Here is a 25,585-nt window from a genome sequence, read left to right on the forward strand (position 1 = left end):
GTAGTTTAATAACTAATATTTGAATTGTAAAGTATCTGAGTAAATATTTTTTAGAAATATATTCTTTCATCAAGTTAATTATGCTCTAAAGTAACCTTCATTATAATTAAAGAAAAAAGAAAATGCAATAGCCAAATTGAATCCTTTTATAAAAAATTGCTAAAAGTTAAAACATTTCAATTTTTTTATTAATAAAATATTATTTTAGTTAAATCTTTTTATACATTGTAAACATTTATTTAAATTAATATTCACATTTACATAATTAGCATTTCAATAATCCAATTATTTTCTTAGGTAAATAATAATTTTTTTTCCTCTCTATTTTAATTTATAAATATTATTTAAAATAAATTGAATCAAATACTGTAAATATTCTAAAAATCTATTTTTCTTTCATATTTATTACCATAATATTATTTAATTTTTAATTTATTTTTATTATTTAAATTAAAAATATTAATTAGTATTTGTGTTATGTTTATGTTAGTCTATTTAAGTATTTTATATAAAATTATATTTTCATTTATAATCTTTTTATTATTCAACTATTAAATTTAAATATTTATAAAGTCTTAGTTTTTACATAGTAGATAAAGAATTTATCTTATATTTAATTATTTTAAATACTTAAGATAAATATTAAAACATAATGTATTTTTAAAATATTTATGTGTGTCTTCTTAGTTCTTTTGGAACAGTTTACATCTTAAAATAATATCAATAACAAAATCAATAAAAACTCTTCACAAAATAAAAAATTATTCCTAAAAATACTAATCAAATTGATAATTTTTAACATAAAAAAATTAAGGAAATTTAATGTTTTAAATTCTGTACTTCTTTATCCAGCAATTACTTCATAAAAAGAAAAATTAAAGAATAAAAATCAATAATAAAGGAAATATATGTAAATTTAAAATTAATTTTTAAGAAAAGCAATAATTTTTTTTGAAACAACAAAATAAATTTTAAAAGCTTTCATTTATTTCATCTAAATTTAAATTCAATAGATTTAAATACATTAAATATTAGAAAAAACAACTAATTTAGAAGGAATCTTATCTATTACTATTATAGTTTTGATTATTTCACATGCATCCATCCTAGCTTAATTGTATATGAATTAATTTATTAATCCTAAATAATCTATGATAAAGGAGCTGCAATTAACTTTAAATTATTCACCTCTGAAAACAATATGTCATAATAAAAAACTGGAACTTAAAATAGGAATAAATATCTAAATATATAAGGATTAATTCATAAAACTTAATTTATGTTTTAATCAAATAATGGTAATAAGTGGAAACTACTTATAATGAATTATTTAAGTAAATAAATGTGTCTATAATCTTTTATTGTTTCTTTAAAATTTTGATCAACAACTTTTTATTAGATCTATTTTTAATTAGAATTTTTAATGGAGTACATCTATAAAACTTCTATAATCCTATTAAAGTTAGAAAAAATGAAATTTAATGTTGACTGCTTATTTTAAATATTAATATCATAATTTTTTTTATCGAAAAAAATTTAATGAGGTTAATTTCAAAAGTATTCAATAATCAAATGTTAATATTAGAATTAGAAAATGTTACTAAAGTTTGTATAATCCTAAGAATCCCTCCTCCAAATTTTACAGAAAATTTTTAAATTGAAAATCAAATTGAAACAAAATTATAAAATTTTAATGAAATTAATAATAACTACCATTTATAAAAAAAAATATTAGTTTAGAGCATCAAATTTCTTTTTATTATTTACATACTTAATTATTTTTGTAAGACTATTTTTTATTAAATTTTAGGGTAAGATTTACCTTTATTGATAAGATATTAGGATATATAATAGATTATATTGCAATCTATTTTTCAAATAAAATAAAAATTGTTAGTTGCTTTTGGTCTTGATTTCATTAGAAAATCCTATCAAATCTTTAAAACATCTTTTTTATATATTAAACTAAAGATTGACAAAAATTTTTAAAGAAAGTCAATATTAAATAAAAAAACTTCAGTCTAATAATTTTTTTCCACAAAATAAAATAATCAAACAAACAAAAAAACATACTTCAACCTTAATAAATTAGTAGATATAAGCTATTATATTAATGATTAATTTTGATTCAATTTTAACTTAATGAAGATAAAATTCTTAAATCAACCTTACTTAAATTTTAATTGCTTGAGCATCTTTTTAAGAATTTTTAGATATAAAATTCTTGTAAATCTTATGATTATTCGATTGTATATTACTTCTAAAAATGATTTTATCTTTCTATTTAAAAATTTTTTTCTAAAATATTGAATATTATTAAAATTATTTACTTTAATCCAATTGTGGTGAGTTTTATTTCATCTATTCAGTATTTTAAAGGTTAGCTGAACAACCTACCAGTTATAAAGCAGCTAGTTATTCTTTACTGAATAAAACCATCACAGCTTTCTTGAGTTATATCAAATCTCTAAATAGTTATAAAACATCCATCATTTGATGCATTTAATTTGCAATTACTTTGATCTCTGATGACTTCATTCCTTTGATTTAATGTATATTTTATCTGCTACAAATAGTGAAATAGTACCTATGAAAAATGCAAGTAAATATAAATTAAAATAAAAAATGACTTTACCTAAAATTAAATATACTCTTCTAAGCCTTTCTTTACAGGATATTATCTTTTAACTAAATAAGTTTTTTAGAATAATGCTCTATTTTTTCTTTAAATTTAAGTTTCAATTTTCCTTCATTATCTTTATTTTCTTTATCTACTGAAATTTAAATCAAATTTTGCTAATTTACTATATTTTCCTAAAAACTATTAAGTGTTAAATTGTTTGTTTAGTTGATTTGTGAACTATTATTTGGGGAATTTACTGTAAGTTTTTAAGGATTTCTAAGTTTATATGAAGTAGGACTATTATAAAATAGTAATTTTTTTTCACCAAAAGAAAATTTTTCAAGTCCATCATTCAAAGATATGAGCTATGTTTCAGATTTTTTCAAATTTTCTGAATGAGAATTATTCTGAACTAATTGGTTTTCTAGCTGCTATTCTTTTACTTCATCTTGTTGCTAATAATTTTAATATATTTCACTTGAAAAAGTTGAGTTTTACTGCATATTAATTGATTCTTTCAACTTAGTATTAAATGTAGGTACAACAATAGATTTTGTATTTTCAACTTCTTCCTTCAACATTTCCTTTTTCATTTGAATTAGTTAATCAATCAATGGATTTTCTTCTTAGTTACAAATATTATTTGTTTTTAAAATTGTTTGATAGTTGTTTGAGAAAATATTTTATAAAATAAGCATGAATATATCTTATTCTAAAATTTTTTATGAAATATACCTACCAATAATTCCAAAGCACATTAATGCAGTTATAACAGTGTTACCTTAAGCAAAAATTTAAGTTATTGTTGGGAATTATATTTGGGTAAATTCTACAATTTCATCAAGCTATAAAGTAATTTGCATGATTAATGTTAATCCTGTTTTTTCAAAAATAATCTTTCTATCATAACTTTGTATGAGTGGATTATATTAAATTGGAGAGGAAAAAGTAGAATCAGATTAAAAAATTATCCCTTGTTTTATAATAGTTTATTACTTGATTATATTGAAAGTTGTAAAAATAAACTCCTCCTTATATGTTAATATATTGATTTCTAAATTTTGATTCCATTTGCTGAGAGGTTATATTATATTGTGAAGTATATAATTTAACTTAAAAAGCAGCTGAAAGATTATTAATTATATTATCAATATCACTAGGATCAGCGCAATTATCTGGGATTGTAGTTTTGTAAACATCTACATCCTAACACCTGTAGCCTAAAAATATAATGCTAGATCTTAAGTTACCCTTTAATCCCAAGGTAAGAGTATTATTTTTAGAAATTGTAGAAAAATCTATACATCTATAGTTAGATAGCTCACTATTTGAACATTTAGTTATATTGAGCTAAATCAACTTCATATCAGAGCTATAAAAAAATGGTAAAAATACTAAATAAGTTTTATTTGTTTATGCCTCTAAATCTCTCAAAGAACTGGTACCATCTGTTTAGTAATCAAAGGCAAATAAATCATTATTTAGATCCAAATCGATTCTTTCATTGACGATTACGCTTTAAGACCTATAAGTTGGGTCAATTAGATTATTTAAATACAGATATAGGAGATAAATAAAATAGCCTATGATGATGGTTAATACAGAAATAGACAAAATACCTCCGAAAATGGTTCTTTTCCTCAATTTATTCTTTCCAATATTAAATTAAAATTGTTTCGAAAAGAGATCGATGTTCTATATTTGCATTTTTTTCTTTTTCTGTTATTTATTTTCTTGATTATTAAATCATTTAATTTTTTTTTAATTTTTGGATAGCACTTTTTTCAGTACTGAAGCACATTAAAAAGGAAATATTAAATTAATATGTGGCTGTTGTTGTTGATAATAATCAAAATGAAATTTTATTTACCATGAGTCGAAATTTAATAATTAGTTTTTATTTTTTATTTCTACATACGTTAAGTTATAAATTAGAAGGTGGATTTTAAGGTTGACCTTATTTACAATTAAAAATTACTTTTTATAAAGTTTAGAAAAATATTAATAATAAATTTTTTGATATAAATTGAGCTAAAGTATTAATACCTATTAAATAATAAAAATTATTTTAAAATAGAGAAATTTCCCTACAGTAACACATTTGCTATTTAAAATAGAATGTCCGCATGGAGTTTTTGCAAATACTGGGATTATAGAAATGTGGTCTTTAGATTAATTCCAATTAGATAATCTATACTTCTATATTTATGAGGTTTCATATTTTTAACCTGTACTTGAATTGGTTGAAGATGTAATTGTTTTTACTTTTTCAATTATATTATCGAAAAAGGAATAAATTAATAATTTATAATAATACATGCCTTTATTCTAAATTGATTCAGCTTATTACTCTTAATAATAAAGTAATTTGTTCTTCAATCATTATTGGATTATCACTCATATGGTTTTCTATTTATAGCATAGCTCATCAATTAAATTTTTGTAAAAGAAACAATATTTGCACCAAATACCACCTGAAATACTCTCAGATAGTACTAGAAAATTTAAGATAAATATATTTTTACGTATAAACCTTTATTTATAGCTTGTAAAATAATCTATTTTATTTTAATTTAAAGAACGAAGTATTAACAACATTTCCAAAAAAAATTTATACTGTATTACAAAAATTTATCAATTAAGAATATGACACACTAATAGAGATTGGATATTAATATTAAGAATAATAAACGAATAAATTGGATAAAGTTTTCATAATAAATATAAGAAATTATATATGGATAATTGATACTAATAAATTTAATCAGATTTTTAATTTAAGACTTTTTAACTTTTATTAAAAATAAAAATTATTAATAAATTATTTTCAATAAATAATTTTATCATTTTTTTTTTTCGATTACTTAAACGATTCGTCTTTACAAGCTTAAATAGCTATTTTTGATAATTTTTAGAATTCTCTTGTCATTAAAAAAATATTCATAAACAAAATCATATAAATCCTCTTAGTTGTTGAATACTTATTTAGAGTTTTCTTACCAAACTTGATCTTACATTAGGCTTCAAACGTTTTCAATATAGTTTGGGTCAGGTTTTTGTCCACCCCCTTTTAGTCTTTGTCCACCTCACTCAAACTTTATAAATTAGTGTATCTACTGCGTCTAGTATTGTTTCTTGAGCTTCAAATGTTTCTTATGTGAAAACATTATATATTTTTTAAAAGTGTTTTTTACATTTACGTGTATTACTTTTTATTTTACAAAACATCAAATTAAATTGTGTTGTTTTCGAGTCAACATTTTCTGAATGATTTAAGGTTAAAAAATAGGTGGCTATTAGTAAATACATATATTTTAATAGTAAAATGATGAAATTTTATAAATTATTTTATATTTTGTCTATGTTAGTGCATGTGTTAGAAAAATGTAAATAAATGGTTTGATTTAATAAACTTGAAACATAAAATAATTTTTTTTCTTGAATTTAATTTAATTCTATTTGTGTTGGTATTTTAATTAAATAATATTAATTGTTAGCGCATGCGTTTGTTTATTTATTTATTTATTATTTATTTATTAAAATTAGTTATTTTTTTTTATAGTTTTCTGTAATTATTTTTTTCATTACAAACTAAAAAAAAAGACAAAACATTTAAGTAGAAAAAATAGTGAAAAAAAAAAATATTTTCATAACAATGCTAAGAAATTCATTTAATTCAGTAAGATTAATTTTATAATTAGTGCGATACATGTAATTTTAAAATAACTTTTGATTTTTTTTAATTTATTTATTTATTAAAATTAGTTATTTATTTATTTATTTATTAAAATTAGTTATTTTTTTTTTATAGTTTTCTGCAATTATTTTTTTCATTACAAGCTAAAAAAAAAAGGCAAAACATTTAAGTAGAAAAAATAGTGAAAAAAAAAAACATTTTCATAACAATACTAAGAAATTCATTTAATTCAGTAAGATTAATAATATAATTAGTGCGATACATATAATTTTATAATAACTTTTGATTTTTTTAATATATAGTTTAATTATTTTGCAATTTATATTTTATTTATAAGGCATTTTAGTATAGTAAATTATAATTTTAGTAGCAATTTATTTTTGTGTTGTTCAACATTTTGTACTATTAAATTTTAATTTTTAGTTATTCTTTTTTAGTAGGTAAATTTTAATTGATAAAGAATCACCAGTATATTAAATTTTTTTATATAATATCTTATTCTCATTTTCTAAGACTAGAGTTAATTTAAGTCTCAAATTTTTTTTGTTACTTTTTTAATAAATGCCAAATCTTTAATAAAATATAATTTCATTCTTAGTTAATAAATAACTTTCATTAAATTTAATTTATAAAAAATAAAATTATTTTCTGGCAAGTCTTATGGTAATATTATTTGATTTATTTAACATTTTTAAATATAAGACAGCTTATAAAAATTATTTATTTCCTCTTTAATTTTATTTAAATTGCTTGTCTTTTATACATTGAATGACAATAACCTAAAAGCCTGGTAAAATACTAAACAAATATAAAAGTGATTGATGTTTAAGAAAATACTTTTTTTATTAGTTTTTTTATATCTTAATAGCTATTGTTTGTTAACTAAAAGTATAACAATGACTAATCTCTATGAAATAATTTAAATTCTTTTTTATTTTTGCCATATTTCATTGTTTTTCTAAGACTATTTTTTTTTAAATTGCAAGGGAAGATTGGTCTTAATTAATAAAAAAGTATGGTAAAGAGTAGATAATATTGTAACCTATTTTTCTAAAAAATAAAACATTTTTGCTTTTGATTTGATTTAATTAGAAAACCATTTTAAATATTCAAAACATCTTTTTTATATATTTTAACTAAAAATTGACAAAAATTTTTAAACAAAGTTAATATTTAATAAAAAAATTTTTGTCTATTAATTTTTTTCACCAAATAAAGTAACAAACAAACAAAAACAGATATCATAATATATTAATTATTATTAAAGATTCAATTTTAACTTATTGAAGATAAAATTCTTAAATCAACCTTACTTAAATTTTAATTGCTTGAACATCTTCTAAAGAATTTTTAGATATAAAATGCTTGTAAATCTTCTGATTGCTGGATTGTATATTACTTCAAAAATGATTTTATATTTCTGTTTTTAAAAATTTTTTCTAAAATGTTGAAACTTATTTAAATTTTTTACTTTAATCAAATTGTAGTGAATTTTATTTAATATGTTAAGCGTTTAAAAGGTTAGCTGAACAACCTACCAGTTACAAAGCAGCTAGTTATTCTTTACTCAATAAAACCATCACAGCTTTCTTGAGTTATATCAAATCTCTAAATAGTTATAAAACATCCATAGTTTGATGAACTTAATTTGCAACCACTTTAGTCTCTTATGAATTCATTCCTTAGTTTTAATGAATATCTTTTCTGTTCCGAATAGTGAAATAATACCTATGAAAAATGCTAATAAATATATGTTAAAATAAAAAATAATTCTACCTAAAATTAAACAAACTCATCTATGCCTTTCTTTACAGGAAATTATCTTTTAACTAAAAAAACTTTTTGGCATAATGTTCTATTTTTTCTTTAAATTTAAGTTTCTATATTCCTTCATTATCTTTATTATCCTTTTCGACTGAAATTTATATCAAATTTTGTTAATTTACTCTATTTTCCAAGCAACTATTAGATCTTAAATTGTTTTTAAATTTGATTTGTTAACTATTTTTAGGGGAAATTCTCGTAAATTATTATGGAATTCTAAGTTTATAAGAATTAAGACTCTTTTAAGATAGTAATTTTTTTTTACAACAAGAAATATTTTCTAATACATCATTTTCTGTATATCTAGTATTCGTACTTGTGAGATAAGTTTCAGATATTTTGAAATTTTCTGAATGTGAATTATTCTGAACTATTTGATTTACTAACTGCTATTTTTTTACTTCATCTTGTTACTAATAATTTTGATATAATTTACTTGAGCAAGGTGAGATTTGCTGCATATCAATTGATTCTTTCAATTTAATATTAAATTTAGGTAGAACAATAGATTCTGTATTTTCAATTTCTTCATCCAGCTTATTTTTTTTCATTTAAATCAATTAATCAATCAAAGGATCTTCTTCTTAGACACAAATATTATTAGTTTTTAATATTTTTAGATAATTGTTTGAGAAAATATTTTATAAAATAAGCATGAATATATCTTATTCTAAAAGAGTTTATGAAATATACCTACCAATAATTCCAATGCACATTAATACAGTTATTACAGTGTTACATTAAGCAAAAACTTAAGTTATCGTTGGGAATTGTATTTGGGTAAATTCTACAATTTCATCAAGCTATATAGTAATTTGCATGATTAAATTTAATCCTGTTTTTTGAAAAGTGGTATTTCTATCAAAACTTTGTATGAGTGGATTATATTGAATTGGAGAGGAAAAAGTAGAATCAGATTAAAAAACTGCTCCTTGTTTTACAATTGTTTATTACTTAATTACATTGAAAGTTGTAAAAATAAACTCATTTCCTTATAAGTTGATATATTGATTTCTAAATTTTACATCCATTTGCTGAGAGGTTATATTATATTGTGAAGTATATAATTTAACTTAAAAAGCAGCTGAAAGGTTATTAATTATCTCATCAATATCACTTGGATCAGCACAATTGTCTGGGATCGTAGTTTTGTAAAAGTCCACATCCTAGCATCTGTAGCCTAAAAATATAATGCTAGATCTTAAATTACCCTTTAATCCCAAAGTTAGAGTATTATTTTTAGATACCGTAGATAAATCTAAACATCTATAATCTGTTAACTCACTATTTGAACATTTAGTTATATTGAGCTAAATCAGATTCATATCAGAGCTATAAAAAAATGGTAAAAATACCAAATAAGTTTTATTTGTTTATGCCTCTAAATCTCTAAGAGAATTGTTGCCTTATGTTTGGTAATCAAAGGCAAATAAATCATTATTTAGATCCAAATCAATTCTTTCGTTGACTATTACACTTTAAGACCTATAAGTAGGGTCAATTAGATTATTTAAATACTGATATAGGAGATAAATAAAGTAACCTATGATGATAATTATTACTTAAATTGACAAAATAGCTCCGAAAATGGTTCTTTTCCTCATTTTATTCTTTCCAATATTAAATTAAAATGGTTAAGAAAAGAGATCAATGTTCTAAAGTTGCATTTTTTTTAATTATAGGATGGTTTGTTTTTCTATTATTTGTTTTTGAGCGTTCAGCTATTTAATTTTTTTCAAATAAAAGGATAGAAGAATTTAGCATACTGAAAAGTAAATATTGAATTAAAATGTGTCTGTAGTTTTTGGTAATAAAGCTTAAAAATTTTTATGTTTTAATTTAGTCTAAATTGAAAATAATTTACCACAAGTTGAAATTTAATAAGTAATCTTTATTTACGTTTCCACATGTGTTAAGTTATAAATTAGAAGGTGGATTTCAAATTCAACCATATTTTAAATTTAAAATATTTCTTTTTATAAAGTATATATAAATATTAATGGTTAATTTTTTGATATAAAGTGAGCTAAAAGATTAATATCTAAATCAGAAATCATTAAAATAAATATTATTTTCTTGTTAAATTTTTCCTCCAGTAACACATTGATAAATTAAATGCAATGTTCTCATAGAATTCTTGTCAAAGCTGGGATAGAAATGAGGTCTTTAGATTTATTCCAATTTGTTAATCTATACTTTTATATTTATGAGGTTCCTTATTTTAAGCTGTACTTGAATTGGTTTAAGATGTAATTATTTTTACCTTTTCAATTTAATCATCGAAAAATAATAAATTAATAATTTATAGTAGATGCATTAAAAATAAATTTTGGATGTATTCATGAGTACTTATTTTATAACCTTTAATTTCATATGTTTTAAAAAACTTACGTATTTGATCGATTAGCGCAAATTTTTTAAAATTTTTCTAAGACTATTTTAAAATAATTGGAGTGAAAGATTGGCCTTAATAAATAAGAAATTAAGGTATATAGTATATTATATTGCAACTTATTTTTCTAAAAAATTAAAAATTTTTGCTTTTGATCTGATTTCATTAGAAAATCTTTTTATATATTTAAAACATCTTTTTTTTTATTTTATTTAACTAAAGATTGACTAAATTTTTTTTAAATGTTAAAATTTAATAAAAAAAATTCAATCTATTAATTTTTTCCACAAAATAAAATAACAAACAAACAAAAAAACAGACTACAACCATAATAAATTATTTGACATAAGCTGATATATTAATTATTATTATAGATTCAATTTTAACTTAATGAAGATAAAATTCTTAAATCTAGCTTGCTTAGATTTTAATTGCTTGAGCATCTTTTTAAGAATTTTTAGATATAAAATGCTTGTAAATCTTCTGATTACTGGATTGAATATTACTTCTAAAAATGATTTTATATTTCTGTTTTAAAAAATTTTTATAAAATGTTGAATATTATTTAAATTTTTTACTTTAATCAAATTATAGCGAATTTTATTTAATCTGTTAAACATTTAAAAGGTTAGCTGAACAACCTACCAGTTACAAAGCAGCTAGTTATTCTTTACTGAATAAAACCATCACAGCTTTCTTGAGTTATATCAAATCTCTAAATAGTTATAAAACATCCATCGTTTGATGAACTTAATTTGCTACCACTTTAGTCTCTTATGAATCCATTCCTTTGCTTTAATGTATATCTTTTCTGTTCCGAATATTGAAATAATACCTATGAAAAATGCAAATAAATATATGTCAAAATAAAAAATAACTCTACTTATAATTAAATAAACTCATTTAAGCCTTTCTTTACAGGATTTCATCTTTTAACTAAAAAAACTTTTTCGAATAATTCTCTATTTTTTCTTTAAGTTTAAGTTTAAATTTTCCTTCATTATCTTTATTATCCTTTTCTACTGAAACTGATATCAAATTTTGTTAATTTACACTATTTTCCTAACAACTATTAGATCTTAAATTGTTTTGAAAGTTGATTTGTTAACTATTTTTAGGGGAAATTTTTGTAAATTATTATGGATTTCTAAGATTAGGAGTAGTACTCTTTTAAAATAGTAATTTTTTTTCACCATAAGAAACATTTTCTAATCCATCATTTTCTGTATATCTAGTATTCAAAGTTGTTAACTATATTTCAGAAGTTTTCAAATTTTCTGAATATGGATTATTCTGAACTAATTGGTTTTCTAGCTGCTATTCTTTTACTTCGTCTTGTTGCTAATAATTTTAATATAACTAACTCGAGCAAGGTGAGCTTTGATGCATATCAATTGATTCTTTCAATTTAGCATTAAATGTAGGTACAGCAATAGATTCTGTATTTTCAATTTCTTCATTCAGCTTATTTTTTTTCATTTGAATCAGTTAATTAATCAAAGAATCTTCTTCTTAGAAACAAATATTATTAGTTTTTAATACTTTTTGATAATTGTTTGAGAAAATATTTTATAAAATAAGCATGAATATATCTTATTCTAAAAGAGTTTATGAAATATACCTACCAATAATTCCAATGCACATTAATACAGTTATTACAGTGTTACATTAAGCAAAAACTTAAGTTATCGTTGGGAATTGTATTTGGGTAAATTCTACAATTTCATCAAGCTATATAGTAATTTGCATGATTAAATTTAATCCTGTTTTTTGAAAAGTGGTATTTCTATCAAAACTTTGTATGAGTGGATTATATTGAATTGGAGAGGAAAAAGTAGAATCAGATTAAAAAACTGCTCCTTGTTTTACAATTGTTTATTACTTAATTACATTGAAAGTTGTAAAAATAAACTCATTTCCTTATAAGTTGATATATTGATTTCTAAATTTTACATCCATTTGCTGAGAGGTTATATTATATTGTGAAGTATATAATTTAACTTAAAAAGCAGCTGAAAGGTTATTAATTATCTCATCAATATCACTTGGATCAGCACAATTGTCTGGGATAGTAGTTTTGTAAAAGTCCACATCCTAGCATCTGTAGCCTAAAAATATAATGCTAGATCTTAAGTTACCTTTTAACCCCAAGGTTAAAGTATTATTTTTAGATACCGTAGATAAATCTAAACATCTATAATCAGTTAACTCACTATTTGAACATTTAGTTATATTGAGCTAAATCAGATTCAAATCAGAACTATAAAAAAATGGTAAAAATACCAAATAAGTTTTATTTGTTTATGCCTCTAAATCTCTAAGTGAACTGTTGCCTTATGTTTGGTAATCAAAGGCAAATAAATCATTATTTAGATCCAAATCAATTCTTTCGTTGACTATTACACTTTAAGACCTATAAGTAGGGTCAATTAGATTATTTAAATACTGATATAGGAGATAAATAAAGTAGCCTATGATGATGAATATTACGGAAATAGACAAAATAGCTCCGAAAATGGTTCTTTTTCTCATTTTATTCTTACCAATATTAAATTAAAACGGTTAAGAAAAGAGATCAATGTTCTAGATTTGCATTTTTTTAAATCAGAGGATAGTTTTTTTTTCTATTATTTGTTTTTTGATTGCTCAGTGGTTTAATTTTTTTTTTTAATTATAGGATTTACCTTTTTTCAAGGCATAAGCATACTAAAAAGTAAAAATTGAATAATATGTGGATGTGGTTTTTGATATTAAAGCTCAATAATTTTTTAATTTTTAAGTTTTAATTTACTCTAAATTGACAATAATTTACCACAAATTGAAATTTAATAATTAATCTTTATTTTTATATCCACATACGTTAAGTTATTAATTAGAAGGCGGATTTCAAAGTTGACCTTATTTTCAATTTAAAAAATTTTCTTTTTATAAAGATAAGAAAAATATTAATGTTTAAATTTTAATATAAAATGAGCAAAGGATTAATAATATATCTATTTTATAATAAAAATTATTTTAAAATAAAAAATACTAAAATTATAGAATGCTCCTATTTTAATATGTATTTTAAGAATGTAATATTTATTGAATCTAAAAAAATTACATTCATTAATGAATGAAAAAAATTAGTCATTTATATATTAATATCTTTAAAACCAGGAACAGCTATATATTAAAATTATTTACTCTAATAAAATTGTGGTGAGTTTTAATTCATCTATTAAACATTTTAAAGCTAGCTAAACAACCTACCAGTTACAAAGCAGCTAGTTATTCTTTACTGAATAAAACCATCAATGCTTTCTTGAGTAATATCAAATCTCTAAATAGTTATAAAACATCCATTGTTTGATACACTTAATTTGCAATTACTTTAATATGTGATGACTCCATTCCTTTGTTTTAATATATATATTTTCTGTTTCGAATAGTGAAATAATACCTATGAAAAATAAAAATAAATATAAATTAAAATAAAAATGACTCTACCTAAAATTAAATAAACTCATTTAAGTCTTTCTTTAAATGATATAATCTTTTAACTAAAAAAATTTTTTCGAATAATGCTCTATTTTTTATTTAAATTTAAGTTTCGATATTCCATAATTATCTTTATTATCCTTTTTAAATGAAATTTATATCAAATTTTGTTAATTTACACTATTTTTCTAACAACTATTAGATGTTAAATTGTTTTAGAAGTTGAATTGTTAACTATTTTTTGGGGAAGTTCTTGTAAGTTATTATGGAGAGAAGTAGGACTGTTTTAAAATAGCAATTTTTTTCACATAATAAAAATTTTCTAAATCCATCATATTCTATAATTTTCAAATTCATACTTGTGAACTATATTTCAGAAGTTTAAATTTGCTGAATGTGTAATATTCTGAACTAATTTGTTATCTCTTCTTGCTACTAATAATTTTAATATAATTTACTTGAGAAAGGTGAGTTTTGCTGTATACCAATTGATTGTTTTAACTTAGCATTAAATGTAAGTACAGCAATATATTTTGTATTTTCAACTAGCATGTTTTTTTCATTTGAACTAGTTAATCAATCTAAGGGTCTTCTACTTTGTTACAAATATTTTTTTTTTAATACTTTTTGATAATTGTTTGAGAAAATATTTTATAAAAAAAACATGAATATAACTTGTTCTAAAAAATTTTATGAAATATGACAACCAATAAATATTTCCAATGCAATTCAACGCAGCTAATAAAGCGTTACAATAAGCAAAAACTGAAGTTATAGTTGGGAATTGTATTTGGTTAAATCCTACAATTTCATGCTATAAAGTAACTTGCATGATTAATGTTAATCCTGATTTTCGAAAGTAGTCTTTCTGTCATAACTTCGAATGAGTGTTAAATTGGAGAGGAAAAAGTAGAATCATATTTAAAAATTGACCCTTACTTTATAATAGCTTATTAATTAGTTACATTTAAAGTTATCTCCTAATAGGTTAATATTGTGATTTCTAAAGTTTGCTTCCATTTGCTGGGAGGCATATTATATTGTGAAGTTTATAATTTAACTTAAAAAGCAGCAGAAGGATTATTAATTATCTTATCAATATTATTAGGTTCAGCACAATTGTCTGGGATAGTAGTTTTGTAAACATCCACACCCTAGCACCTATAACCTAAATATATAACACTATTACTCATTCAACAATTATGGAAATCACATCAATAAATATTAAATGTAATGACTCTCTTTCAAAATTTTATATATTATTAAAAAACTCATTTAAATGGTTAAATTTTCACTTTTTTTTATTAATGGGTTTTATATATAAATTCAAGGTAAAATAGGAGAACTTACAGTATTTATTAAAAAAATTTCAATCTTTTAATTTTTTCCACTTAACAAAATAAATAAATAAATAAATAAACAAACAAACAAACAAACAAAAAAAAAAGCATACTTCAACAATAACAAATTATTAGATATCTTCTAATATTTTAATTATTATTATAGTTTCAATTTTAACTTAATGAAGATAAAATTCTTAAATCAAGTTTGCTTAGATTTTAATTGCTTGAGCATCTTTTTAAGAATTTTTAGATATAAAATTCTTGTAATTCTTATGATTATTCGATAGTATATTACTTCTAAAAATGATTTTATTTTTCTATTTAAAAAATTTTTTCTAAAATATTGAATATTATTTAAATTATTTACTCTAATCAAATTGTGGTGATTTTTATTTCATCTATTAAACATTTTAAAGGTTAGCTGAACAACCTACAAGTTACAAAGCAGCTAGTTATTCTTTACTAAATAAAACCATCACAGCTTTCTTGAGTAATATCAAATCTCTAAATAGTTATAAAACATCCATCGTTTGATGAACTTAATTTTCAACTACTTTAGTCTCTGATGAATCAATTCCTTTATTTTAATGTATCTCTTTTTTGTTCCGTATAGAGAAATAATACCTATTAAAAATGCAAATAAATATATGTTAAAATAAAAAATGACTCTACCTAAAATTAAATAAACTTATTTAAGCCTTTCGTTACAGAATATAATCTTTTAACTAAAAAAGCTTTTTCGAATAATTCTCTATTTTTTCTTTAAATTTAAGTTTCAATATTTCTTGATTATATTGATTATCCTTTTCGACTGAAATTGACTTCAAGTTTTGTTAATTTATGTTATTTTACTAACAACTATTTGATTTAAAGTTGATTTGTTAACTATTTTTAGGAGGAATTCTTGTAAGTTTTTATGAATTTCTAAATTTCTAAGAAGTAAGACTATTTTAAAATAGTAATTTTTTTTCTCCATAAGTAAAATTTTCAAGTCCATCATTTTCTGTATAATTGGAATTCATACTTGTGAGCTATATTTCTGAAGTTTTCAAATTTTCTGAATGTGAACTATTTTGAACTGATTGCTATTCTTTTACTTCATCATTTTACTAATAATTTTAATATAATTTATTTGAGCAAAGTGAACTCTGCTGCATATCGATTGATTCTTTCAACTTAGCATTAAATGTAGGTATAGCAATAGATTCTGTATTTTCAACTACTTCCTTCAGCATGTTATTTTTCATTTGAACTAGTTAATCAATCAAAGGATTTTCTTCTTAGTTACAAATATTGTTAGTTTTTAATATTTTTTGATAATTGTTTGAGAAAATATTTTATAAAATTAACATGAATATATCTTATTCTAAAAGTTTTTATGATATATACCTACCAATAATTCCAAAGCACATTAATACTGTTATTACAGTGTTACATTAAGCAAAAACTTAAGTTATAGTAGGGAATTGTATTTGGTTAAATTCTACAATTTCATCAAGCTCTATAGTTATTTGCATAATTGGATTAAATCCTGTTTTTTGAAAAAAAAGCTTTCTATCATAACTTTGAATCAATGGATTATATTAAATTGGAGAGGAAAAAGTAGAATCAGATTAAAAAATTGGCCCTTGCTTTATAATAGTTTATTACTTAATTACATTGAAAGTTGTAAAAATAAACTCATCTCCTTATAAGTTAATATATTGATTTCTAAATTTTGCTTCCATTTGCTGAGAGGTTATATTATATTGTGAAGTATATAATTTAGCTTAAAAAGCACCCGTAGCGCTATTAATTATCTCATCAATATCACTTGGATCAGCGCAGTTATCTGGGATAGTAGGTTTGTAAACATCCACATCCTAGCACCTGTAACCTAAAAATATAATGCTAGATCTCAAGCTATGTTTTAATCCCAAGGTCAGAGTATTATTTTTAGATATTGTAGAGAAATCTAAGCATCTAAAATTAGATAACTCACTATTTGAACATTAAGTAAAATTGAGCGGAATCAGCTTAGCATCAGAGCTAAAAAAATATGGCAAAAACACCAAATAAGTTTTATTTTATGATGCCTCTAAATCTCTCACTGAATAGGTGGAATTTATTTGGTAACTAAAGGCAAATAAATCATTAAGTAGATCCAAATCAATTCTTTCATTGACTATTACACTTTAAGACCTATAAGTAGGATCAATTAGATTATTTAAATACTGATATAGGAGATAAATAAAATAGCCTAAGATCATGGTTATTACGGAAATAGACAAAATAGCTCCGAAAATGGTTCTTTTCCTCATTTAATTCTTTCCAATATTAAATTAAAATGGTTAAGAAAAGAGATCGATGCTCTAAAGTTGCATTTTTTTAATGATATGATGATTTCTTTTTCTGTTATTTGTTTTTTGATTATTCAGTTGTTTAATTTTGTTTAAAATAATTATAGGATTGAATTTTTTTCAGTACTTAAGCGCACCAAAAATTAAATTTTGTATTAATATATGACTATTGTTGTTGTTAGTAAAATTCATTCATTATAAAGTTTTTATGTTTTAATTTACTCTAAAATTGAAGATAATTTACCATGAGTTGAAATTTAATTATTAAGCTTAATTTTTATTTCCACATACGTTTAGTAATAAATTCGAAAGTGGGAATCAAAACTTACCTTAATTTCAATTAAAAAATTTTTTTCTTTATAAAGTATATATAAGTATTAATGATTATATTTTTGAATTAAAGGGAACTAAAGGATTAATATCTATCTATCTACTTAATAATATATAAAGTATTTAAAATAAAAAATACTAAAATTGTATTGAAATTTATATTTATATTTATATTTTTATATCTATTATTTTATATTTCTATTGAAAATCACCAATCATTAAAATAAATACATTTTCAGGTGAAAATTTTCCACCAGTAAAACAATCGTTAAATAAAGGAAAGCTTCCATATCGAGTTTTTATCTAAGTTGGGAATGAAGAAATATGGTCTTTAGATTTTTAATTTAGATGATAATCAACACTTCTAGATTTGTGAAGTTCCTTATTTTTAAGCTGTACTTGATTTGGTTGATGATGTAATTGTTTTTACTTTTTCAATATTATCATCAAAATTTAATAAATTAATAATTTATAATACATGCCTTTATTTTAAATTGATTGAGCTATAGTAGCTAAAGAATTTGTTAGCCATTATTGGGATTATGAATCATATGGATTTTTATTTTTGAGCTAAGCTTATTAATGAAATCTTTGTTAAGGAAAGTATTTTATACCAAACACAACCTGAAATACTTTCAGACAGTTCAAGATTGTTTAAAATAAATATATATTTGCCCTTACTGTGCTATTTACACCTTTAACTGATTTAATAATAAAAAAAAATTTTCAAAAACTTTAAAAAATTTTGCCCAATATATTCAAGTTCCCTTCATATAAAGGTGCCCACTTATACAGGTTTTACTGTATTTAGAAAAATTAAATTTATTCTAATTTATTTTCTAATTGTTTTTTTCATTTAAAATAGAACTTAAAAACCCAACAGTTTTTATAATTTACCTAAAGAAAAAATAGATTTTAAATTGAGCTTTTTAAACAGGAAATTTCTTAATAGCAATGTTAGTAAAGCAATAATTAAAAAGATATTACTTTAATTAAAAAATATTTTGTGTAAAAATGTTATTGAATAATAACTATATACTCAAATTTCAAACAATATATAAATATTAGTTGAATTATAATAATTATTAAATTTTTTACTCTATTTTTTAAAGTTTTGAATCAATGCTTTTTTCTGTAATCAAAAACTTTTTGACAATAGCGTTTACAACAAAGCATCAATAATTAATTAATTACCTAAATCTATTTACTGTTTACACTAATTTTTTGACTTAAATCATTAAATATAATTATCGTAATGAAATAATCAGATAAAATTTTTCTAAATTTTTAGTTATTTATAAATTATATTTACCATTTTCTTTGTATATTAATTTATCTAATAAATAGATATTTCTTAATTTTTTAAATCCAAAAAAGCTTGAAATAAATAATTTGCTCTACTTTTCTGTTATATTAAAATGAAAAATGCTTACAACTTTGCCTAATAATTAATTAAATAATTATGAATAAACGAATAAATATAATAGTGAATGAGTTTTAATGACGTATTTTTTTTTAATTTATTTAAATTAATCTTTCATCTATTAATAAATAAATCATCTCAAATAAAAAAAGTAATAAACTATTTCTTAAATTCAAATGCACAAAATTAAATAAAAAAATCAGTGCTTTTTGAGGGAAAAGTGAAAATATTATAATTATATTTTGAGAGTGCTATGAAAATTACTTTCAAAAAAATAAAATACTTGGAAATTCCACTTAAAATTAATAAATAGAAAATTTGAAAAGAATGTTATTGTTATTTATTAACTTGACTCATAAATTATTTAAATATTATATATAATTTTTATTTACCAATTTTTAGCGAGATTTAAATTTTAGTATTGAAAATATATTCTTCGTTATTTATTAGATAAAAAAATTTTCTTATATTGAATTTTACATTTTTATTTAAAATATGCAATTTTTACTTTTTAAATTTTTGTTTTAAAAGTTTTTAGTGCATGTTGCTACTTAATTGTGATTATATTTTAGCAAAAAGACTGTAATGACTAATCTCTATCAAATAAAATCGATTGATATTATAATGCTCATTATAAACTTTAACATATTTTATATGATCCAATTAGAAAATCCTAAACTATCTTTTAAGTATATTTTAACTAAAGGTTGACAAAAATATTTTGAAAAAGTTTATATTTCATAAAAAAATTTCAATCTATTAATATTTCCATAAAATAAAACAAACTAACAAAAAAAATACTTCAACCATAATAAATTATTAGAAATATGCTAACATATTAATTATTATTTTTGTTTCAATTTTAACTTAATGAAGATAAAATTCTTAAATCAAGCTTGCTTAGATTTTAATTACTTGAGCATCTTTTTAAGAATTTTTTGATATAAAATTCTTGTAATTCTTATGATTATTCGATTGTATATTACTTCTAAAAATGATTTTATTTTTCTGTTAAAAATTTTTTTTATAAAATATTGAATATTATTTAAATTATTTACTCTATTCAAATTGTGGTGAATTTTATTTCATCTATTAAACATTTTAAAGGTTAGCTGAGCAACCCACCAGTTACAAAGCAGCTAGTTATTCTTTACTGAATAAAACCATCACAGCTTTCTTGAGTTATATCAAATCTCTAAATAGTTATAAAATATCCATCGTTTGTTGAACTTAATTTTCAACTACTTTAGCCTCTTATGAATCCATTCCCTTGTTTTAATGTATATCTTATCTGTTCCGAATAGTGAAATAATACCTATCAAAAATGCAAAATAAATATATGTTAAAATAAAAAATGACTCTACCTAAAATTAAATAAACTCATTTAAGCCTTTCTTTACAAAATATCATCTTTTAACTAAAAAACCTTTTTCGAATAATGCTCTATTTTATCTTAAAATTTAAGTTTCAAATTTCTTTCATTATCTTTATTAGCCTTTTAGACTGAAATTGATATCAAATTTTGTTAATTTACGCTATTTTCCTAACAATTATTAGATGTTAATTTGTTTGTCAAGTTTCTTTGTTAACTATATTTAGTGGAAATTTTTGTAAGTTATTATGGATTTCTAATTTTTAAAATATTAGGACTGTTTTAAAATAGCAATTTTTTTTGATCATAAGAAACATTTTCTAATACATCATTTTCTGTATATCTGGTATTCAATGTTGTGAGCTCTTTTTCAGAAGCTTTCAATTTTTCTGAATGTGGTGTATTCTGAATTTATTGGTTTTCTAACTGCTATTCTTTTACTTCATCATTTTACTAATAATTTTAATATAATTAACTTGAGCAAAGTGAGCTTTGCTGCATATCGATTGATTCTTTCAATTTAGTATTAAATGAGGGAACAGCAATAGATTCTGTATTTTCAAATACTTCCTTCATCATGTTCTTTTTCTTTTGAACAAGTTAATCAATTAAAGGATCCTCTTCTTTGTTACAAATATTATTAGTTTTTAATACTTTTTGATAATTGTTTGAGAAAATATTTTATAAAATTAACATGAATATATCTTATTCTAAAAGTTTTTATGAAATATACCTACCAATAATTCCAAAGCACATTAATGCAGTTATTACAGTATTACCTTAAGCAAAAACTTAAGTTATAGTTGGGAATTGTATTTGGGTAAATTCTACAATTTCATCAAGCTATAAAGTAATTTGCATGATTGGATTAAATCCTGTTTTTTGAAAAAAAGTCTTTCTATCAAAAATTTGAACTAATGGATTATATTAAATTGGAGAGGAAAAAGTAGAATCAGATTAAAAAACGGGTCCTTGTTTAATAATAGTTTATTACTTAATTATATTGAAAGTTGTAAAAACAAACTCATCTCCTTATAAGTTAATATATTGATTCCTATATTTTGCTTCCATTTGCTGAGATGTTATATTATATTGCGAAGTATATAATTTAGCTTAAAAAGCAGCTGAAGGGCTATTAATTATGTAATCAATATCACTAGGATTAGCGCAATTATCTGGGATAGTAGTTTTTTAAATATCCACATCCTAGCACCTGTAAGCTAAAAATGTAATGCAAGATCTTAAGCTATGCTATAATCCCAAGGTCAGAGTATTATTTTTAGATATTGTAGAAAAATCTATGCATTAAAAGTCAGATAGTTCACTATTTGAACATTAAGTAAAATTGAGCTAAATCAGCTTAGCATCTGAGCTAAAAAAATATGGCAAAAACACCAAATAAGTTTTATTTTATTAGGTCTCTAAATCTCTCACTGAATAGGTGCCATTTATTTGGTATCTAAAGGCAAATAAATCATTATTTAGATCCAAATCAATTCTTTCATTGACTATTACACTTTAAGACCTATAAGTAGGATCATATAGATTATTTAAATACTGATATAGGAGATAAATATAATAGCCTGTGATGATGGTTATTACGGAAATAGACAAAATAGCTCCGAAAATGGTTCTTTTCCTAGTTTAATTCTTTCCTATTTTAAATTAAAACGGTTAAGAAAACAGATCGATCTTCTAAATTTTCATTTATTTAATAACAGGATGATTTCTTTTTTTGTTATTTGTTTTTTAATTATTAAGCTTTTGGGCTTTTTTAGAAAAATTATATTATATCAATTATTTTAGTACTAAATCCCACTAAAAAGTAAATATTGAATTAATATGTGGATGAGGTTTTTTGTAATAAAGATTAATAATTTTTAAGTTTTAATTTACTCTGAATTGAAAATAATTTATCATGAATTATGAATTGAAATTTAATTATTTTACTTAATTTTTATTTCCACATACACTTAGTTCTTAATTAGACTCTGGGAATCAAAATTTGCCTTAATTTCAATTATTTTAAGTAAACTAAAGGATTAATATCTATTTACTTTATAATAAAAATAAAAGTATTTTAAAATAAAAATACTAAAATTATTTGAAATTTATACAAACATTAAAAAAATACAACTTTCTAACAAAATTTTTCCTCCTGTAACACATTCGTTAATTGTGTCCACATGGAGTTTTTGTCAAAGCTGGAATAGTTGAAATGTGTCCTTTAGATATATTCCAATTAGATAATCTATACTTCTATATTTATGAGGTTTCTTATTTTTAAGTTATACTTGGATTTGTAGAAGGAAGATGTATTTATTTTTGCCTTTTTAATTTTAGAAAAGAAATAAATTAATAATTTTTAATACATGCCTTTATTATTAATTGATTAAGCTATTTACTCTTTATAGCTAAATAATTTTGTTCTCCATTTATTATTGGATTATGATTGATATTGTTTTCTAATTTTGTGAATAGCTAATCAATAAAATCTTTGTTAAGGATACCACATCTTTATACCAAATACCATCATCTATGTTTTTTTTAAAAGCATAAATACTTAAGAGTTATAATTATTCCTCTTTAAAAATAATAAATTGCAGGTAGGAGTAACTTAAAATTATATTAAAAATTTTTAAACATAAAGCATTTCTAAACATTTGTCTAAATTTCTTTTAATTAAATATTCATTAGTATACCCTATCCAAAATAAAAAAGGCATTTAACTCTATATATAGGATTTATGAACGACCTTATACATTTGAGAGATAAAATATTTGTTATGTTTTTTTTCTAAAATCTTTTCTATTTCTATTTTATCTATGCGAAGAAAGATTAGACTCTTATTTATTTTTGATTAGAGAGGAAAAAATCAAATAAAAAAAATTCACTACAAATTTATAAATTTAAAAAAAATTAGTTAATTTCAAAGTTTAACAAGTAAAAAACTCAAAAACTAAAGAAAATGTTTCCTATAAATAATAATACCTTAAACCTTTGTATTAAATCGATCTAATTGATACGAAATATGAAATTTAGTGAACATAGTTAAAATGCCCGAAATTTGAACCTCTTTACAGTAAAAATTCTTCATTTAGTCAATATTTTAAAGAAAAGAAGAATTGAATAATCCTATTATTGTTGAAAACTTTTTACTGTAATCAAGAGAGAACCAAAGTAAGTTATATGTTAAAATATCAATGAAACTATATATTTTGCAGTAGTAAGAAAAAAAATTAAATGAAATTGGCTTATGAGAGATCACTCAAATGAAGAAACAAAATGAATTTAAGCTTAAGTTCATTTAAAAAGGAACTGTTAAAGAAGATCAAATAATATGAGATAAAAGAAAACCAAGATAGCAAGCAAATAAAGAAAAGGAGATGTCCATTTCAAGAACTTATCTAATGGTTTTAAAACATTCAGGAGAGTTAGAGGCTGAGAGTAATAAGAGTATTGTCAGAAGTGGCATGCAGGAGGTTTCGCAAGTGATCAAGAGGAAGCTTGAGGGCTAGGTAAATTAAATTTTTTGTAGTTTTACTTTATTTTGGGAAATTTTTATTTGAAAAAGAATCTTTTGAAATTATATATGTAAAGTTTTATTGGATTTTTCTCTTATGAGAATACTTGCTACCTTTATAATTATTTATATTATTATTTAAAAATATAAGAAATTCAGTTTTGAATATATTTTAGATAACTTTTATCAATTAAGAATTAAGAGAATATTATCCATTTTCTATCTATGAAAATGTGTTACAATAAAATATTATTTTAACGTATTTTAATTAAAAAAATGATGAAATCTAAATTTAAAAAAGTAATAAGAATTTATAAACACAAAAACCAAAATGGTTCTATCATTATAAAGGAATCAAATCAAAATATTTTATCAATTTTCAATTAAATTAGAATAAATTACTTACTAAAATTATAAGTTATTTCTTTTCTATTTGATAATACAATTAAATTTAATAAAATCACAAAATCATATAGATAATTTGATAACATTGATATTAATTAGTATTATTTATTAATTTAAAAGGAGGTTATTTATTGATACAAATGATGATGAAAAAAATTTGCTAAAAGATAAATAAAATTACTATTTATTTTTTTATCTATTTATTAGAAGATATGAATGAAATATTCCTTTAAAAGACTAAATAAATATCAAAAGTCTTTTATATGGTTTCATAAAAAATTGATTCAATGCTCTTGTTTAAAAACAATTTCTAAATATCAAAAATTGATATAATTTGTAAAATTATGAATTAACCTACTTTAATTAAAAATAATAATAAATTTGATTATATTTTTAAGGATTTAGCCTATTTTAATTATAGAATTGTTGAAAATATTTTCTTTTTTTCTAATAAATATTAAATAAAGATTATAAAATGAAATAATTTTTGTAATTTTCTTTGTTTACTACTTCTAATTTATGATAAATAAATTTAAAATAAATATATTATAATTCATTTTATAATTTTAGTGAGTTATTTTGATTGCATTAAATATTTATTATTTAGATAATTTAATTTTTTATCATGTTTTTTATAGATGTTATAAGCATTTAATAAAACCTAATAATTTGTTCATCTAATTTAAAGAAATATCAAATAAGCTAAAATTAGTTATTTAAAGATCTAAAATAAAAAATTACACATTAAATAACTATTTTCTTGAATTTTTTATTGTATTTGAAATATAATAAGACTTTTCTCACAGTTACGCAAGAAAAATATAATAATTAAAA

At 21.2% G+C, this 25,585-nt stretch overlaps 8 protein-coding genes across 8 annotated transcripts; 1 reads left to right on the forward strand and 7 right to left on the reverse strand. All coding sequences in view use genetic code 6, as the record gives it.

Moving 5' to 3' along the window:
• Positions 1 to 2,128: 2,128 nt before the first annotated feature.
• TTHERM_00370980 (AMP-binding enzyme family protein) lies at positions 2,129 to 4,330 on the reverse strand (the record flags this gene model as incomplete). Its single annotated transcript, XM_001009528.2, has 5 exons — positions 2,129 to 2,280; positions 2,331 to 2,587; positions 2,636 to 3,532; positions 3,620 to 3,654; positions 3,737 to 4,330. 5 exons carry the CDS (start codon positions 4,328 to 4,330, stop codon positions 2,129 to 2,131), a joined length of 1,935 nt encoding a protein of 644 aa, XP_001009528.2.
• Positions 4,331 to 7,720: 3,390 nt separating this feature from the next.
• On the reverse strand, positions 7,721 to 9,811 carry TTHERM_00370970 (AMP-binding enzyme family protein; the record flags this gene model as incomplete). The annotated part of the gene is made up of 3 exons (XM_001009527.2): positions 7,721 to 7,740; positions 7,792 to 8,048; positions 8,097 to 9,811. 3 exons carry the CDS (start codon positions 9,809 to 9,811, stop codon positions 7,721 to 7,723), a joined length of 1,992 nt encoding a protein of 663 aa, XP_001009527.2.
• A 1,432-nt stretch (positions 9,812 to 11,243) lies between these two features.
• On the reverse strand, positions 11,244 to 13,068 carry TTHERM_00370959 (transmembrane protein, putative; the record flags this gene model as incomplete). Its single annotated transcript, XM_001470687.2, has 2 exons — positions 11,244 to 11,371; positions 11,436 to 13,068. 2 exons carry the CDS (start codon positions 13,066 to 13,068, stop codon positions 11,244 to 11,246), a joined length of 1,761 nt encoding a protein of 586 aa, XP_001470737.2.
• A 1,757-nt stretch (positions 13,069 to 14,825) lies between these two features.
• Positions 14,826 to 15,209, reverse strand: TTHERM_000370959 (hypothetical protein; the record flags this gene model as incomplete). The annotated part of the gene is made up of 1 exon (XM_012796003.1): positions 14,826 to 15,209. The coding sequence occupies one exon, from the start codon at positions 15,207 to 15,209 to the stop codon at positions 14,826 to 14,828; it is 384 nt and encodes a 127-aa protein (XP_012651457.1).
• Positions 15,210 to 15,524: 315 nt separating this feature from the next.
• Positions 15,525 to 17,722, reverse strand: TTHERM_00370960 (AMP-binding enzyme family protein; the record flags this gene model as incomplete). The annotated part of the gene is made up of 3 exons (XM_001009526.3): positions 15,525 to 15,676; positions 15,727 to 15,983; positions 16,068 to 17,722. The coding sequence occupies 3 exons, from the start codon at positions 17,720 to 17,722 to the stop codon at positions 15,525 to 15,527; spliced, it is 2,064 nt and encodes a 687-aa protein (XP_001009526.3).
• Positions 17,723 to 20,307: 2,585 nt separating this feature from the next.
• TTHERM_00370950 (AMP-binding enzyme family protein) lies at positions 20,308 to 21,519 on the reverse strand (the record flags this gene model as incomplete). The annotated part of the gene is made up of 3 exons (XM_001009525.2): positions 20,308 to 20,459; positions 20,510 to 20,766; positions 20,816 to 21,519. 3 exons carry the CDS (start codon positions 21,517 to 21,519, stop codon positions 20,308 to 20,310), a joined length of 1,113 nt encoding a protein of 370 aa, XP_001009525.2.
• Positions 21,520 to 22,360: 841 nt separating this feature from the next.
• TTHERM_000370939 (hypothetical protein) lies at positions 22,361 to 23,486 on the reverse strand (the record flags this gene model as incomplete). The annotated part of the gene is made up of 2 exons (XM_012796004.1): positions 22,361 to 23,152; positions 23,229 to 23,486. 2 exons carry the CDS (start codon positions 23,484 to 23,486, stop codon positions 22,361 to 22,363), a joined length of 1,050 nt encoding a protein of 349 aa, XP_012651458.1.
• Positions 23,487 to 24,209: 723 nt separating this feature from the next.
• On the forward strand, positions 24,210 to 24,575 carry TTHERM_00370940 (glycoside hydrolase family 1 protein; the record flags this gene model as incomplete). The annotated part of the gene is made up of 2 exons (XM_001009524.2): positions 24,210 to 24,341; positions 24,498 to 24,575. 2 exons carry the CDS (start codon positions 24,210 to 24,212, stop codon positions 24,573 to 24,575), a joined length of 210 nt encoding a protein of 69 aa, XP_001009524.2.
• Positions 24,576 to 25,585: the final 1,010 nt, after the last annotated feature.

The sequence above is a fragment of the Tetrahymena thermophila genome, assembly GCF_000189635.1.
Source record: "Tetrahymena thermophila SB210 genomic scaffold scf_8254777, whole genome shotgun sequence".
In the NCBI taxonomy this organism is placed as follows: Eukaryota; Ciliophora; class Oligohymenophorea; order Hymenostomatida; family Tetrahymenidae; genus Tetrahymena; species Tetrahymena thermophila.